Source organism: Rana temporaria, chromosome 7 (assembly GCF_905171775.1).
Source record: "Rana temporaria chromosome 7, aRanTem1.1, whole genome shotgun sequence".
Classification (NCBI taxonomy): Eukaryota; Metazoa; Chordata; class Amphibia; order Anura; family Ranidae; genus Rana; species Rana temporaria.
Genome location: NC_053495.1, coordinates 113,483,120 through 113,499,608, shown reverse-complemented (window position 1 = coordinate 113,499,608; position 16,489 = coordinate 113,483,120). Strand labels below are relative to the sequence as shown.

Genomic DNA, 16,489 nt, shown 5'->3' with positions numbered 1-16,489 from the left:
AGCCTGATGAAGAACTCGTCGAGCCAAAATCCACTGCCATCGAGAAAATAGAGAACCTGCTCTCTATTTGCTCGACGAGTTCCTCGGCGGCTCCATCGGGCCGAAAATGTACACACGACAGAGTTTCTCGACAGAATCCGGCTCTTCACCGAGATTCTCGACTAATTCTGCCGAGAAACTCTGTCGTGTGTACGAGGCCTGAGAGATACGACGGCGTATCAGGAGATACTCCGTCATATCTCTTTTGTGAATCTGGGCCCTAGAGCCAAAAGTGACTGTTGCTGTGTGCCTGGCTGCTGCTACACTAACTTGGGAGGAGAACTTGGAACTAACCAGTGGCTCTTATTGGGGTTGCGCTACACATGTCACAGTTGAAGGAGGTAAATGTGGGTATTGTCACAAAGCCTAAAAATATCATGTTTATTCTGATTAATAGGAGTAAGTTGGAAATAATTGAAATTCAATGTTGAAAAGAATATATGATTTTGACCATAGACACACTTTAAATGGATCTATGGATGACAATTAAAGTGCTGCACAGGCATTCATGCTTTTCCTTTAACCGTTTCTTGAGAAGGAAGGTCTGTATATGTAAGGATCCAGTATCTCACAGTATATACCTTTGCAACCACCACCCCCATTCAATCAACAGAAGGAAGGGAGGGATCAGACACAGACCTGCATTCTTCATAGCACCTGTGAGCTGTAATACAGTCAGTAGTCAGTACAATACAAGACAGAAGATGGCAATGGGAATGTCACACAATCTTTCACATTTCCTACTCCTGATTTATACATTGCTAACAGTAAGTGGAATCTGCTTTTTTTTAATACATCATATTATTCTTTTAATATTTTATATAGGTCAGAATGACCAATTATGTCTTGTATAAAATATCACCTAAATGTGCTTACCATTTTCCATTCAAGACTAATAATCTTAAAGATGCTCCTTCTAAATAAAAGTTGGGTATGCCTTTGGTGAAAAGCTTTTTCTTTCACGCACGTTTAACTACTTCTAAAGAGCAGATTATGATTTAATTACATACAATTGATATATAATTCATACTCTAAAATCTGTATTATAAAGAAAAGACACGTTGACAAGAATTAGTAACCATAATTGTGACAATTGCTTTATTGTACTTTTTTTTTAGTGTTGGTTACTTATGTTACAATTAGATACACATTAAATACACAATCTCAATGTTACAATTCTGACACATGTAGCTCTATGTGCTAATTATTTATCCAGTAGTATGCTCCACCCATGCTTTCTTAATGTGTATAAACAGCTAAACAATTTTCTAAAGTGACAATTGCACACCTATTTTTGAATACTAAAAAATGTATTAATGCACAAATCAATTAATGCACAGTGTATCATTTGTTATATGCAACAACTTCATGTTTTATATTATCTATACTGGTAAACATAGGTGTGCGCAGCCTATTGCATTAGGGTGTGCACTGCTAAGCTCAAACACATGGTAGCGATCCCTTACTGTGTTCATTCACAAAGGGAAGGGGTCAGTAAATTATATATTTACCGTCCCCTTCCCCCACTCCTTTTAAAACTTCCCCAGTGTGTGCCAGCAGCAGCAGCCTTTAAAATAGAAGAGGAAGAAAGCCAGAAGATCAGGGGCAATCTGCACTGCACAAGGTGATTAGGGTGTGCCCGGGCACACCTGGCACACCCTGTGCGCACGCCTGTGCTGGTAAATTAGTGCTACATCTTTTTAATCTCCCTTTTTATTTTAAATATATCCGTCAAATTGATCTTTAAACATGTCTACATTTTAATTATTCTTGTTCTGTAATTTCAAACAAGCAGAAAAAAACTTGCTTGTTGACAGTATGCTGTTATTCCTTTCTTTTACTGACCTATAGACTATAATGTTTGATGTGTCCTGTTCTTGGTTCAGGTATTGATAAGGGTATAAGCCACCTCATTAGATGCAGATGTAGTACCAGAACTTGGCGATCCACGAAGGTACGTGCGGTCGTCGCATTCTCTTACGTCGTCGCTAGTCGGCTTTTCCCGGCGTAAAGTTACGGATGCTATTTTAATGGTTTATATTTAGACTAGCCATGTTAAAGTATGGCCGTCGTTCCCGCGTCAAATTTCAATTTTTTTTTTTGCGTAAGCCGTCCGTGAATAGGAAAGGACGTAACGCACTTTGCCGTTCAAAAAATTACGTCGGTGCAACGTCATTTCGCGCAAAGCACGGCAGGAAATTTCAAAACGGAGCATGCGCAGTACGTTCGGCGCGGGAACGCGCCTAATTTAAATGATACACGCCCCATTTGAATTAGGCGGGCTTGCGCCAGACGGATTTACGTTACGCCGCGGCAAGTTTACAGGCAAGTGCTTTGTGAATCAAGCACTTGCACTGAAAACTTGCGGCGGTGTAACGTAAATGGGATACGTTACGCCGCCGGAATTGTACATGAATCTGGCCCAATATGTGCAAAGATCTGGTTGTAGACAGCACAAGCAATCTTCATTCTGATTAATTAAATGCAGTCTTCTCCAATCAAGTGAATGTAGATGAACATTTTTAAAAGTTTTTATTTTTTATTTTACAATAAAATATATTTTAAAAGTTATTTCAGTTGTTTTTTATAACTAGAAATAATAAAATAAAAAACACTTGGCTGGAAATATTTCTGGTTTACTCGGAACAGTTATTTCTAGCAGTTATCAAGACTTCATTTGTTGGAATTTACAGTCGGAAGGTAGAAAGGTCATTTAAAAACTCTGAGCCAAATCTGCCCTCTTTGGTCTGTCACCAGCTAGGATTTTCTTCTCTTTATGAATGAGCAGATTCAGCAAATAACTCTGCAGCGGAAATATTAACTCAGTACCTATTCTATCTCATACTGGCAACTCAGATTTACTATCTCAGGTTTTGGTATTCATAATTACAGTGTTGAGCTTCTTACAGAATGTCAAAATATTTTATAATGTAGTTATTGCATTGATAAATAATATTGTCTAATAAGGCCATAGAGTAGCTTAAAATTGAAGTAATGTAAAAGTAACAGGTTTTGACATTGGGACAAGTGCTGAACTGGATTTGGCTAAATGAAGGATACAAAAATGTTCATGACAAGTTTCAGAAAAATACTCATATTGGTGTGCAAAGATCACTATAGACATCAGAGGCCTATCAGACATGCGGACATGATTGAATGTTCACAATGTTTTGTTCATAAGGCCTAGTCTGATAGTGTGGGCAGGATAGCCATCACAAAATTTGGGGCCCCTTACACAGCTTTCGGCAGGGCCCCCCTGGAGCAGAGAACCGGGGGGGGGGGCCTCCTCTCTCCTGCCATGAGATGATAAGCGGGACAGGGGGGGTTGGTGCTGACGAACAAAACAAAGTCGACTCAAGTCTTCTCTTCTCTCTCTTGCCGCGAGTTGCTAAAGGGGGGGTCAGACAAAAAATTGATGAGTCGGTTTATATTCAACTATTGGAATTAATTTTCATTGATACTCCTCTAGTGTTTATTTATGAACTTACACGTTATTGTTTTTTGTGTGAACATTTGAGTTCATATGATAATTTTGTTTTTCAATTTTGGTGGGAACGCAATTATTTTTTTATTTAAAAAAATAACAAAAACGGGCGGGCCCCTGGGGACCATCGGGCCCCTTACAGGTGTAATGCCTGAACCACCCTGATGGCGGCCTTGAGTGTGGGTGTATGTCAATGTGGCTATTAGACAGGAGTGCATCCAGGTATCTTTGAAATCTCTTCATCTCTGGATAGGATAGAAAAAAGATATGGCAAAAATAATCCCACACATCTATTTGCTAGCTAACTTGAAATCAGTTGGCACTTGGCTGGAGACATCTGAGGCTTTCTGCAGGTGCCCATTGATCAACCCCCCCATCTAGTTGGAATTCCAGATAATTCCTGAAATTCATAAAAACTGGTGCAGACAGATTTTGGGAAAGTGTCTCTTATGCATTCTAAATGTGGTGCAGAATGTGCCAAATTCACGTACTTGTCAGCGACTTGTACTTGAATTCAGCACATGCTATTCCACTTTTCGAATGCAAGACACTTTTGCAAAATACCTGTCTGTATGTCAAACTAAAGTTGGTTCTAATTAAATCCATTTTATTGGAGCAAGGTAGAACTATCTGAAGATGGCACACAAGTCGCTGTCACAACCAAAACGAGATACTTTTGCTAAATCCATCTGCGCCAGTTTCTCTCTCTGATTAAGTTGGTCTTAATAAGCTCCACTTTCTTAAGATAGTATTGGTATTTTGTTTTGAATGTGACACATTCATTGCGCCACAGTGAGAAAATGGCACATTTTACAATTACCCGAATTCGGTGTACGAGTTGCTGTCAGAACCAAAAATGTTGCAAATGCTTCATGAATTTGCCGAAATACATTAACAAGAATGATTAATGCCAGAAAAGTGGCTCAGCAGTTTTATTGAATTTCCCCCAATCTCTTTACAGTACATTAAAACAGTTTAATGTTTACATACAAAAATATATTTTGTAGTGTCAGTCAATGTCCAGAATAATGTTGCTTAGCTGAATTGAATAAACAATATAAAATACTAAAATCACAGGGCCAGATTCACGTAGACTAGCGGCGGCGTAACGTATCGTAGATTCATCGCAAGTGCCTGATTTATACGTGTGCTGTGTAAAGTTAGGGCACCCAAAACAATGACTAAATTTGCGACGGGAAACTAAACTAGCAGCGAAAAACCGTTGTGGATCGCCGTAACTCCTAATTTGCATACCCGACGCTGTTTTACGACGCAAACTCCCCCCAGCGGCGGCCGCGGTACTGCGTCCTAAGATCCGACAGTGTAAAACAATTACACCTGTCGGATCTTAGGGCTATCTATGCGTAACTGATTCTATGAATCAGTCGCATAGATACTCTGAGAGATACGACGGAGTATCTGAGATACTCCGTCGTATCTCCGCTGTGAATCTGGCCCACAATACCTGCGTAGGTCAATAAATCCATCGAGATTCAACTGGTTTTGTCAGACAAGTCAGCGATAATATTAGAAGAATACTTTTAACCACTTGAGACCCGGACCATTATGCGGGTAACAGACCGGGCCAGTTTTTGCGATTCGGCACTGCGTTGCTTTAACTGACAATTGCGCGGTCGTGCGATGTGGCTCCCAAATAAAATTGGCGTCCTTTTTTTTCCCACAAATAGAGCTTTCTTTTGGTGTTATTTGATCACTTCTGCGGTTTTAATTTTTTTGCGCTATAAACAAAAATAAAGCGACAATTTTGAAAAAAAAAAATATTTTTTACTTTTTGCTATAATAAATATCCCCAAAAAATATATAAAAAAACATTATTTTTTCTCAGTTTAGGCTGTTCTACCTATTTTTGGTAAAAAAAAAATCGAAATAAGCGTTTATCGATTGGTTTGTGCAACATTTATAGCGTTTACAAAATAGGGGAATGTTTTATGGCATTTTTATTAATAATTTATTTTTTTACTACTAATGGTGGCCATCAGTGATTTTTTCCATCACTGCGACATTATGGCAGACACATCGGACAATTTTGACACATTTTTGGGACCATTGTCATTTTCACAGCGAAAATTGCTATAAAAATGCACTGATTACTGTGAAAATGACAATTGCAATTTAGGAGTTTACCACTAGGGGGGCTGTAGGGATTAAGTGTGACCTCATGTGTGTTTCTAACTGTAGGGGGGCGGGGCTGGACATGTGACATCAGTGATCGTCGTTCCCAATATCAGGGAACAGACGATCACTGACATGTTTACACACACCTTTCCCCGTTCTTCAGCTCCTGTGACCAATCATGGGACACCGGCGGAGATCGGGTCCGCAGGTCCCGCGCGCGCGGTCACGGAGCTTCGGACAGGGTCGCGTGCGCGTGCTGGTGGTGCGCGACCCACGGCTGGGCATTTAAAGGCGACGTACCTGTACGTGCCTGTACCCAGCCGTGCCATATTGGCGTTAGGCGGTCCTTAAGTGGTTAATACATTGCAATCCACATAGCACACACCTGCATGCAAGAACTACTACTCCCTTTTATAAACATAGTTAAAGCATTTGATACTTTATCTTGGCAATACATGCAATTTAAATTCAGTTCCCATTGCCTCTATAGAATATTGTGGGTTCGAATCCTCTTCCTTCCCCAGGGCAACACAAGGAAGCCCTTTATCCCCTATTGTATTTGCCAGAAGCCCTGTACACACGCCCGGGAATCCTGTTGGGAAAAGAAACATCGGTTTTCCCAACGGGATTCCTGGCTGGCTTGCCCTGAAAAGCCATGTATACACACGGCCACACAAAAATCCGCCGTTCTTTTGAATGGCAAGAACGCGGTGACATCACATTCAAGGCCATCGCCGCCATCTTGCTACACTTCACACTAACCTTGTATGCTATCGTGCATCAGCCAGAAACACTCTGACAGGAAACCGATAAGAAAATCAAGAGCAGGGTTCTCTATTTTCCCGTCTGGATTTTTGGCCAATTGCTCTCCTGGCAGTTTTACTGCCAGGAAAACCGGTCGTGTGTACGAGGCTTTAGAATTAAAACCCCTAGCTTTATATTTAAGTCAACATAAGGATATCAAAGGCTTGGAAAAAGCAGGTATAGAAAACAAAATATTACTGTTTGCTGACAATGATCTATTTACGATCACTTTGTCTCATGGTGCTTTACATTGTCTTTTTGACTCTATAGGGAATTTTGCAGCATTCTGGGGATTGAAAGTCAATAAGCCAAAGATAGTTGCTGTGGATATTTCTGTACATCAAACCTTGTCTAATCTACAGCGTAACTTTACCGTTGCATACACCATGGAACTCCCGTATTTCAGAATTCACCTAAAATCTAAACTTCACTACTTTCCCCCCTTACCCATCTCCTTTTTGCTCTCTTATGTTCCTATAGCCAATTTCCAAGCTCTTGGATTGGTATATTTAAATAGAGTTCCTCCCAAATCTACTTTTTTTTATATCCATTCCTATAGTATCTTTCTGGAAATTTTGCAAAACAAATTATTAAAAATAAAATGGGGCTCGACCTGTCCCAGGGTTAATAGTTTTACTCTTTTCTGCCATAAGACTAGTGGTTGCCAGGGATTGCCACTTTTGACTAATTATTATGGAACAGCCCGTATCACACAACTGGCCCCACTACACAGTCGGCAATCCCAATTTGGGGCTTACTAGATGCAACTTATTCTTACTCTGTCACGATCTTCTCCTTAATCTGACACCCATTCCAATTAAGACTGTCACCACTGAGCCCTTCTCTGACACACTAATTTACGGTATTTAAGGTCAAAATACCATGCATACACTGCTCACATTTAAAAAAAAATACCCCCCTCTTGCCCAGGCCAATTTTCAGCTTTCATCGATGTAGCATTTCGAATAACTATTGCGCGGTCATGCAACACTGTACCCAAACAACATTTTTATAATTGTTTTTCACACAAATAGAGCTTTCTTTTGGTGGTATTTAATTACAAAGGGCCAGATTCACGTAGAACTGCGGCGGGGGTAACGTATCGTAGATACGTTACACCACCGCAATTTTTCATCGCAAGTGCCTGATTCACCAAGCACTTGCGATGACAACCTACGCTGGCGCCCTCCGGCGCATGGCAGGCCTATTTAAATGGGCGTGTGCCATTTAAATTAGGCGCGCTCCCGCGCCGGACCTACTGCGCATGCTCCGTTCCGTAATTCCCGTCGTGCTTTGCGCGCCGTGACGTCATTTTTTCGAACGGCGACGCGCGTAGCGTAATTCCGTGTTCCCGGACGGCTTACGCAAACCACGTTATTTTTTAAATTTTGACGCGGGAACGACGGCCATACTTTATACAGCAATACGATTGCTGCGTAAAGTTAAGGCACTAAAAAAACCGACTAACTTTGCGACGGGAAATTAGACTAGCGGCGACATATCGAACGCGAAAATCCGTCGGGAATCGCCATAACTCCTAATTTGCATACCCGACGCTGGGTTACGACGCAAACTCCCCCCAGCGGCGGCCGCGGTATTGCATCCTAAGATCCGACAGTGTAAAACAATTACACCTGTCAGATCTTCTGGCTATCTATGCGTAACTGATTCTATGAATCAGTCGCATAGATAGAAACAGAGATACGACGGCGTATCAGCAGATACGCCGTCGTATCTCTTTTGTGAATCTGGCCCAATGTTTTTATTTTTTGCCAAATAAATAAAGACTGAACATTTTTAAGAAAAATAAAACTTTCATAGTTTGTTATAAAATTTTGCAAACAGGTAATTTTATTCTAGAGCTTGTTTCACCTCAGCTACTCTTACCGGGCCTGGGGAAATGCCCTATGTTTCCACCTGGACAGGAGAATCCTTTATCCATATCTATAAATGGTGGACTCAAAAGGGATTTACAGATATCTATTCTTTCCTTTCCACTGACAGCATTAATCTTTTGATTACTTTTGAGAAAAACATGACACACCTGCTCAGGAACTTTTTCGATGCATACAGCTAGATCATTGTGTTGCTTCTCTTTTATATAAAACTGAAACCCTGGTTTTGAGAGTAAATTTCAAACTGCTCTCTATTTTCTTAGTGACTCATCACTGTCAAACAAACATCTTTATATTTCTGTAAGAATCCTCCAAAGTTAATTATATGTTATTGAGAAGAATAAATAAATACAACTATGTCAGATGAGGACATTGGCTATATTTGGTCTTCCGTTGCCAAAAATTGGACATCATTTTTTTTTTAAATTGGTGACATTTATGGCTATGGATGCCGATTGTATGGCAAGGGAGCACGCCGCAAGGTAACACCCTTGGGAGAGAGATTCCCACAGGCAGGGGTCAAGTCCTGGGGAAAAAAGTGTGGGAACTTCCACCCAAGATCCACTCCCCCACCAAAAAAATAAATAATGATACGCTCATATGCATAATTACTAAACCACATGTTTTTTTTTTTCGATCCACTGTACCTTAGTAATCCTTAATGTTACTGTCCGCTTCCTGTATATGGATTCATCGGGTAGTGTGCGGGTATTCCGTCACTTCCTCAATGCCGCAATGTCTCCTGGGAGCTTTTGTCATTGTTCCCAGGAGACATTGTGGAGGTCTGCCGCAAGTTATCGTGGGATTTAGAAAGAAGCAAGTTCTTTCCAAATCCCTCGATAACTCGCCTGCCCCTGACAGTGGCTCGAGCTTGGCATCGCCGCTTAGTGAAGGAGTGGCTCGGGCGGCTCGGCTGCTCTGGGCTGCTCTAGTCCTGCAAAGGGAACTGAGGGCCTAATCCTCAAAAACCCGGCGCAACGTAACTTTTGGCATTTAAGTTACACCACCGCAAAATCTCTACCTAAGTGCCCGATCCACAAAGCACTTACCTAGAAATTTTCAGCGGTGTAACTTAAATCCGTCCGGCGCAAGGCGTTCCTAATTTAATGGGGCGAGTCCCATTTAAATTAGGCACGCTCCCGCGCAGGACGTACTGCGTATGCTCCCGACGTAATTTTCCCGACGTGCTTTGCGCGGTTTTACGTTGCGCCGGGTTTTGAGAATCGCGCCGGGCGTAAAAAAAAAAAAACGAGTTGCGGCGAAAAAAAAAAAAAAAAAAGACAGCGACGCGGGATAGAAGGGTCTACTTTTACAAGATGTAAACAGTTTAGGCCTTGTAAAAGCAGCCCTAATATTGCGACGGCAAACTAATACTTACGGAGAAAAAAGGAAGCTGAAAAGCTTAGTGGATCTCCGTAAGTGCTAATTTGCATACCCGAAGCAGCATTTTGACGAGAGATACGCCCCCTGCGGCGGCTGCGGTAGTGCATCCTAAGATCCGACAGTGTAAGTCCCTTACACATGTCGGATCTTCTGTCTATCTATGTGAAACTGATTCTGTGGATCAGTTCCATAGATAGAAACAGGGATACGACAGCGTATCAGTAGATACGCCGGCGTATCCCTTTTGTGGATTACCCCCTGAGTTCCTGCTGTGAAAAAAGTGCAGGAACTCCGTTCCCTTGCGTTCCCACAGGACTTGAGCCCTGCCCACAGGGGGTAAGCTCTTGCCGCGAGAGCCGCCGTGGGACCCCAAAAAAGGACGATTGGGGCCACTCTGTGTAAATCGAACTACACAGTGGAGGTAAGTATGATATGTTTGTTATTAAAAAAAAAAAATTCAAAGCTTTAGTGTCATGTTAAGGAAAATTCCTTCTTAACAAATCATTTAACTGAAAAAAAAGTTTAATCCAGGTTTAAAGTGGCATAGGGCAGGGATCGACAAATACCGGGCGCCAGGTCGCCATGGCGACTAGAAATAGTGTCCTGGCGACTTGGCTTGGAAGGTGGGCAAAAAAAGAACAAAAAAAAAAAAACTTTTTTTGTTTTTGTGAGCTGGTGCCATCTGGTGGTGGCCGTTGGTATTACAAGTTAAGCATTACAAGTTAAACAGCAATTCTAATATCATTTTTCACTATTTTCACTGCCATCTTCTTCCCTCTAATTAGAACCCCCAAACATTATATATATTTTTTATCCTAACACCCTAGAGAATAAAATGGCGATCGTTGCAATACTTTCTGTCACGCCGTATTTGCGCAGCGGTCTTACAAGCGCACTTTTTTGGGAAAAAATTACACTTTGTTAAATTAAAATAAGACAACAGTAAAGTTATCCCCATTTTTTTTAATATTATGAAAGATAATGTCACGCCGAGTAAATTCATACCCATCATGTCACGCTTCAAAATTGCGTTTGAACACCGTTTACATATGCGGGCGCTGCTCACGTATGTGTTCGCTTCTGCACGCAAGCTCGTCGGGACAGGGTGCGTTTTCTGGCTCCTAACTTTTTTAGCTGGCTCCTAGATTCCAAGCAAATTTGTCAACCCCTGGCATAGGGTATCAACAACATTTCTGGCAAAAATGCAGAAGCAAAGTCTTTATACAGGTATACCGATAAATACTGTTTATCTCCTAAAAATAATTTGTAGATTCTTTCTACTTTTCTTGAAATATAATTAGAATGAGTGGAAAATAAACTTCTCCAAGTAAATTTATATATAAGCACATCTGTCTGAGGCCTGGATCACATCATTTTTTAGTGCATTTTCAGTTTTGCAGAAACACACTACAGTCCATTTAACATGGTTTCCTATGGATGTAGTTCACATCTGTGCATTTTATGGAAAGGGCCAGAGACTTTTTTCTGGTTTTTGGTTCCATAGATTTCAAGGGATAAAAAGCGTGTATTGAAAAACGCAAAATGCACCTGGCAAACTGCAATCCGCATAGGTGTGAACCAGGTTACAAAACTGTTAGTTATGGATTTAAACCTTCCAAAAATAAAAAACGGTTGTGTGTATGTTTTTCGTCTAGAAAACTGTTGTGGATCTCGACGAGAAAAAAAGAGAACATGCTCTCTTTTTTCTCATTAGTAGTCTCAATTTCCTCGTCGTGTTTGTCGTCGGGCTGGTTTACGACGAGAAACACGTTCGTGTGTATGCTTAGAAACCCGCGCATGCTCAGAATAAAGTATGAGACGGGAACGCACCTTCGGTAAAGGTAGCGTTCGTAATGGAGATAGCACATTCATCACACTGTAACAGACTGAAAAGCGCGAATCGTCTCTCACCAAACTTTTACTTAACACGCAGATTAGCAAAAGCAGCCCCAAGGGTGGCGCCAGTGGAATCGAACTTCCCCTTTATAGTGCCGTTGTACGTCACAGTGTTTAAGAACTATGAGATTTTGTCTTGACAGTGTGTATGCAAAGAAAGCTTGACAAGATTCTCGACAAGTCTGTCAAGAAACTCGTCAAGGAAAACAACGTTTTTTTTACGACAAGATTCTCGGTCGTGTGTACGAGGCCTGAAGCCTCGTACACACGACCGAGAAACTCGACGGGCGAAACACATAGTTTTGCTCGTCGAGTTCCTTGTTAGGCTGTCGAGGATCTCGGCGAGCCAAATTTCCCCATTCCCGTCGAGGAAAAAGAAGACATGCTCTCTTTTTGGCTCGACGAGATCATCGACAGTTTCCTCGTCGAAAAGTGTACACACGACCGGTTTCCTCGGCAATAAAAAAATACCAATCAAGTTTCTTGCTGGTTTTTGTGTACGAGGCCTTAGGCTATCTACCCACTGGATTCAGAACATTAAACACAAAATCTTAGAGCCAGAATGCTGACTTAGATCTTTGAATTTCTGATTCATAATCACATTTTTTAAATCGTTCCCAAATTCCCTTGTATTGAGTAATATGTGCTTAAGTGTGAAAATTACAAGGAAAGTGACATCACTTTTGTACACACTCAAAAAATATTTCCAGTACACTCTTTATAGATACAGTATAGAAGACCATACCAACACAATATGTTTTGAACACAATGTTTGTTTGAAGTTCCAGAAACTGTTAAAAGCGCCAAAATATTTCAGAAGCAGAGACACATAGGATAGATTGTACCACTGACCATCATAGGAAAACCCAGCTACTGTGGGGAGCACCTCCCTAATTACTACTAGAGTACTCTTTCCGGCAGAGAGTACCCCCTCACCATTACCTTTTTATCTTTAGGCTTTTGATCCTTCCAGCTGTTTTCCTATGTTACCAGAGCTACCCTGGACCTCACTGAGAGGTGCACTGGTTATGAGTATAAGCTGATTTTGTTCTGAAGTGTTTTTACTAAAGTAGTGATTTTTAGCTAGACTCTCTGTAGCTATAAATTGTTATTGAGACAATGCTATGCAGCCATATGTGATCTTAATCAAAGTGGTTCTAAAGTCAAATATTTTTGCAATAATTTCCTGCAATAAATAAAAATAATAATAATGTTCCACCACTTTCCCCTCCCCCCAAAAAACGTACCCGAGTCCCCTATCGATCCAGTGCTGTGCCCATCTGCAGCTCTTCTCACCCCTCTTCCTGGTCTCACAGGCTTCACTAGGGCTGCGGAAGCCATTGGTTCCTGATGTTGTTAGTTGAATCCAGTGAGGAGGGAGCATGGCCAAGCTGAGCTGTGTGTGTCTATAGACACAAACAGCCCAACTCGGGAGTGTGCCCTCACGTGTGCCCTCACGTGTGCCCCCATAACACACAGCTTGCTATTGGGGCACATGCAGGAGGGGAGAAGCGGAGAATACAAGCAGGGGACCACTAAAGGGAAGATAAGGGACCACTTTGTGCAATATAATTGCACAGAGCAGGTAAGTATAAACCTCTTTTTTCTTTTAGGATAAAGAATAGCCTTAGGAACCTTTTTAAAGTGGTTGTAAACCTCATATATACCCAGTGAAGTGTCTGGCCTCATGTGATACACAGAGATTAGGTAGTGAACAATTATTACACCTAATGCTCTGGATTGAGACAAGTACACACTATAGAGGGATATACTTTGTTCATAAATCATGTCTGAGGTTTACAACCACCTTAAAGCGGAGTTCCACCCAAAAATGGAACTTCCGCTTTTCGAACCCCCCCCCCCTCTCCGGTGTCACATTTGACACCTTTCAGGGGGAGGGGGGTGCAGATACCTGTTTAATATAGGTATTTTCACCCACTTCCAGGAATGACTCCAAAGGGAGTCACTCCACTTCCCCCCCCACCGCTGCCTTCTGGGAGACACACTGGTCCCAGGAGACAGTGGGGACCACTGGGAAAGCGCCGCACTTCTCGCGCATGCGCAGTAGGGAACCAGGCAGTGAAGCCGCAAGGCTTCACTGCCTCACGTGGATGGTGGCGGGGATAGCAAAGAGATGAGCGATTGCTCGTCTTCTGCTGCCGACTTTGCGGTGCGCGCTGGACAGGTAAGTGTCCATTTATTAAAGGTCAGCAGCTGCAGTATTTGTAGCTGCTGGTTTTTAATAATTTTTTTTCGCTGGACCTCCGCTTTAAGTCACAGAGACATTGCTGTGAAGCGTCCATGTTTATATAGGTTTCATTTTTGCTTTGTATTTTTCTGTAGTGTAAGCATGCCCCCCCCCCCCCCCCCACCTCCTCATTATGACATTTTTTGCATTATTGCTTTTAACTGTGCACCTATTTAGTAAACTGCAAGTTACAGTTACCCTATGTCTGATCATTCGGCCAATTACTCATCATGTTACATACTTTTTATTATGGCTATTAATCAATGCTTTATACAATTTATAATTTAAAAAGGCAAACAATTTGTTTTAAGAGTGCAAGGAACAGAGTTTTGAAACCAAGGTACTCAAGGAAAGTTTGACAAACTGGCTGACATTTGAACCTGCAAGAATTTTCTCATAACTGGTTAATCTAAATAAATGTAGGTGTTTTTTTTTTTGTTGCAATAATTATTTTTACAAGTATAACATAAGTATATATAATCTCAGATTTGTTATGATGTAATTTTTTTTAATTTGCTCTCCTTATATTCTGTGTCTTACAGATAGCTTCAGCTGACACAGGTATTGTACATCTTTTTACATTCATGTATAACCTTTTATCATGTATTAATCTGTGACATCAAAATTTAAATATGTAGTCATTTCAACTGCAGGCAAGTTTAAAAACAAATACTAGGGTAAAAATTATCTGGTAGACGTTGACTTAATAGTTCCTTCCTTAGAACTGCTTAGAACTATTATACAGCACACGTGCAGGGAAATGGCTGCTTATATCACAGCCTTCTCACAGTTGTCTACCTTTACGTCTATGATTTTTTTTTTTTTTTTATTATTATTTACCCTTTTATTGTTGTGTTTTCAAACCTTTTTGAAATTGCAACACACCATGATGAGACTTGATATGCTTGTGAACACTGAAACATTGCTCCTTTATTCTAAATCAGAACAGACATAAAGGAAAAACTTTAAAAAGGCTTTCCCTTAACCAACGTCATTTAAAAGGCCTCCTCCCAACCCCCTAGGGTGCAGAGGGGAAGCCGAAGCCACACAACCAGAACCCAGAGGATTATGACTCTCACTGTATGTAACTTGGGCTACTGCAGTAATTTACAGCATCCCCAGTAACCCTCTGGATATCAGATAGGCAAAACTTAAATTGAGCCAAACTAGCGCAATGTGGCAAAAATACAATTCCTGGAGCGCACCTTTAAATATTTGAAAGCTAAACATAGCAATAATAGGTTAAAATATATGCTTAGGGAAAATACACTATACTTTACCCTATTCTGTATTTACACACAACGGATAACTGCCAATGAGGTAGTGATTTCATTTTCAGCAGCTGTCTGTTGCGGCTGCAGTAGGGGATGTCGTGATGTGCAATTCAGCGTTGTATAAGCTGTGTACCTACAGTTAACAGCCTTGTATGACTTCACGATCTCTGACTCAGCCAATCAAAGGAAGCTTTGTATTCATTCATAGAATACAAAGTTGCCCTTTGAATGACTAACTGCCACTTAGCCCAACTCAGGAAAGTTTCGTCTCACACTGGCAACACAAGGCTGTGACTGTGTGTAGCTGAGACTTCACACTGTACAGTTTATACAGTGTGCCCAGTGGGTGCACCTGTAAATTGAATACATTTGTTTGGACCAGCTTGCCCAAAAACAAACTATTTAGGCCTCTTTCACACGGGTGGCTCTATTCTGCCGCTGTTAAAAGCATGTTTCGTTATATTGAAATTCCAAGACTCCAGGCACATCAACACTTGTACATTGTGATTAGCAGCGTTTACATGCAGCTACGTTTAGCTGCGGTGGAACATTCTTGCCATTTCTGATGTGCTTTCTGCATTTGTGTGTAGATAGCTGCCGTAAATCGGTTGCAGAAATAGTACACTGCGATTACCTGCGTTTATGTGTAGATAGCTGCTGTAAATCCGTCCGGGACGCAGTCAAAGTTTTTTTCTAACTGAACGAAACACTGTGTAACTAAATAGTTGCTAAACACAGTGTGTGAATGGGGCCATAGGAAAGCATTGTGTGAGTTTAGGTGTGGTAGATAACTCAATATATCTGCAGCTAAAAGCTGAATTACAGTTGCAATAAAAAGTATGTGAACCCTTTTGGAATGATATGGATTTCTGCACAAATTGGTCATAAAATGTGATCTGATCTTCATCTAAGTCACAACAATAGACAATCACAGTCTGTATGTTTTTATTGAACATGCCATGTAAACATTAACAGTGCAGGTGGAAAAAGTATGTGAACCTCTAGACTAATGACATCTCCAAGAGCTAATTGGAGTGAGGTGTCAGCCAACTGGAGTCCAATCAATGAGATGAGTCTGAAGGTGTTGGTTACAGCTGCCCTATAAAAAACACACACCAGTTCTGGGTTTGCTTTTCACAAGAAGCATTGCCTGATGTGAATGATGTCTCGCACAAAAGAGCTTTCAGAAGACCTACAATTAAGGCTTGACTTGCATAAAGCTGGAAAGGGTTATACAAGTATCTCCAAAAGCCTTGCTGTTCATCAGTCTACGGTAAGACACATTGTCTACAAATGGAGAAAGTTCAGCACTGATGCTACTCTCCCTAGG

The 16,489-nt window shown here is 41.2% G+C and overlaps 1 protein-coding gene across 1 annotated transcript in view; it reads left to right on the top strand.

Annotated features, from left to right (window-relative positions):
• The first annotated feature begins 569 nt into the window (after window positions 1-569).
• Window positions 570-16,489, top strand: part of LOC120945575 (fibronectin type III domain-containing protein 7-like) — a 57,339-nt gene continuing 41,419 nt past the window's right edge. The window contains exons 1-2 of the mRNA XM_040359844.1: window positions 570-806; window positions 14,428-14,446. Of these exons, the coding sequence (XP_040215778.1) occupies window positions 744-806; window positions 14,428-14,446 (82 nt within the window). The 5' untranslated portion in view covers window positions 570-743. The remainder of the gene's footprint in view (window positions 807-14,427; window positions 14,447-16,489) is intronic.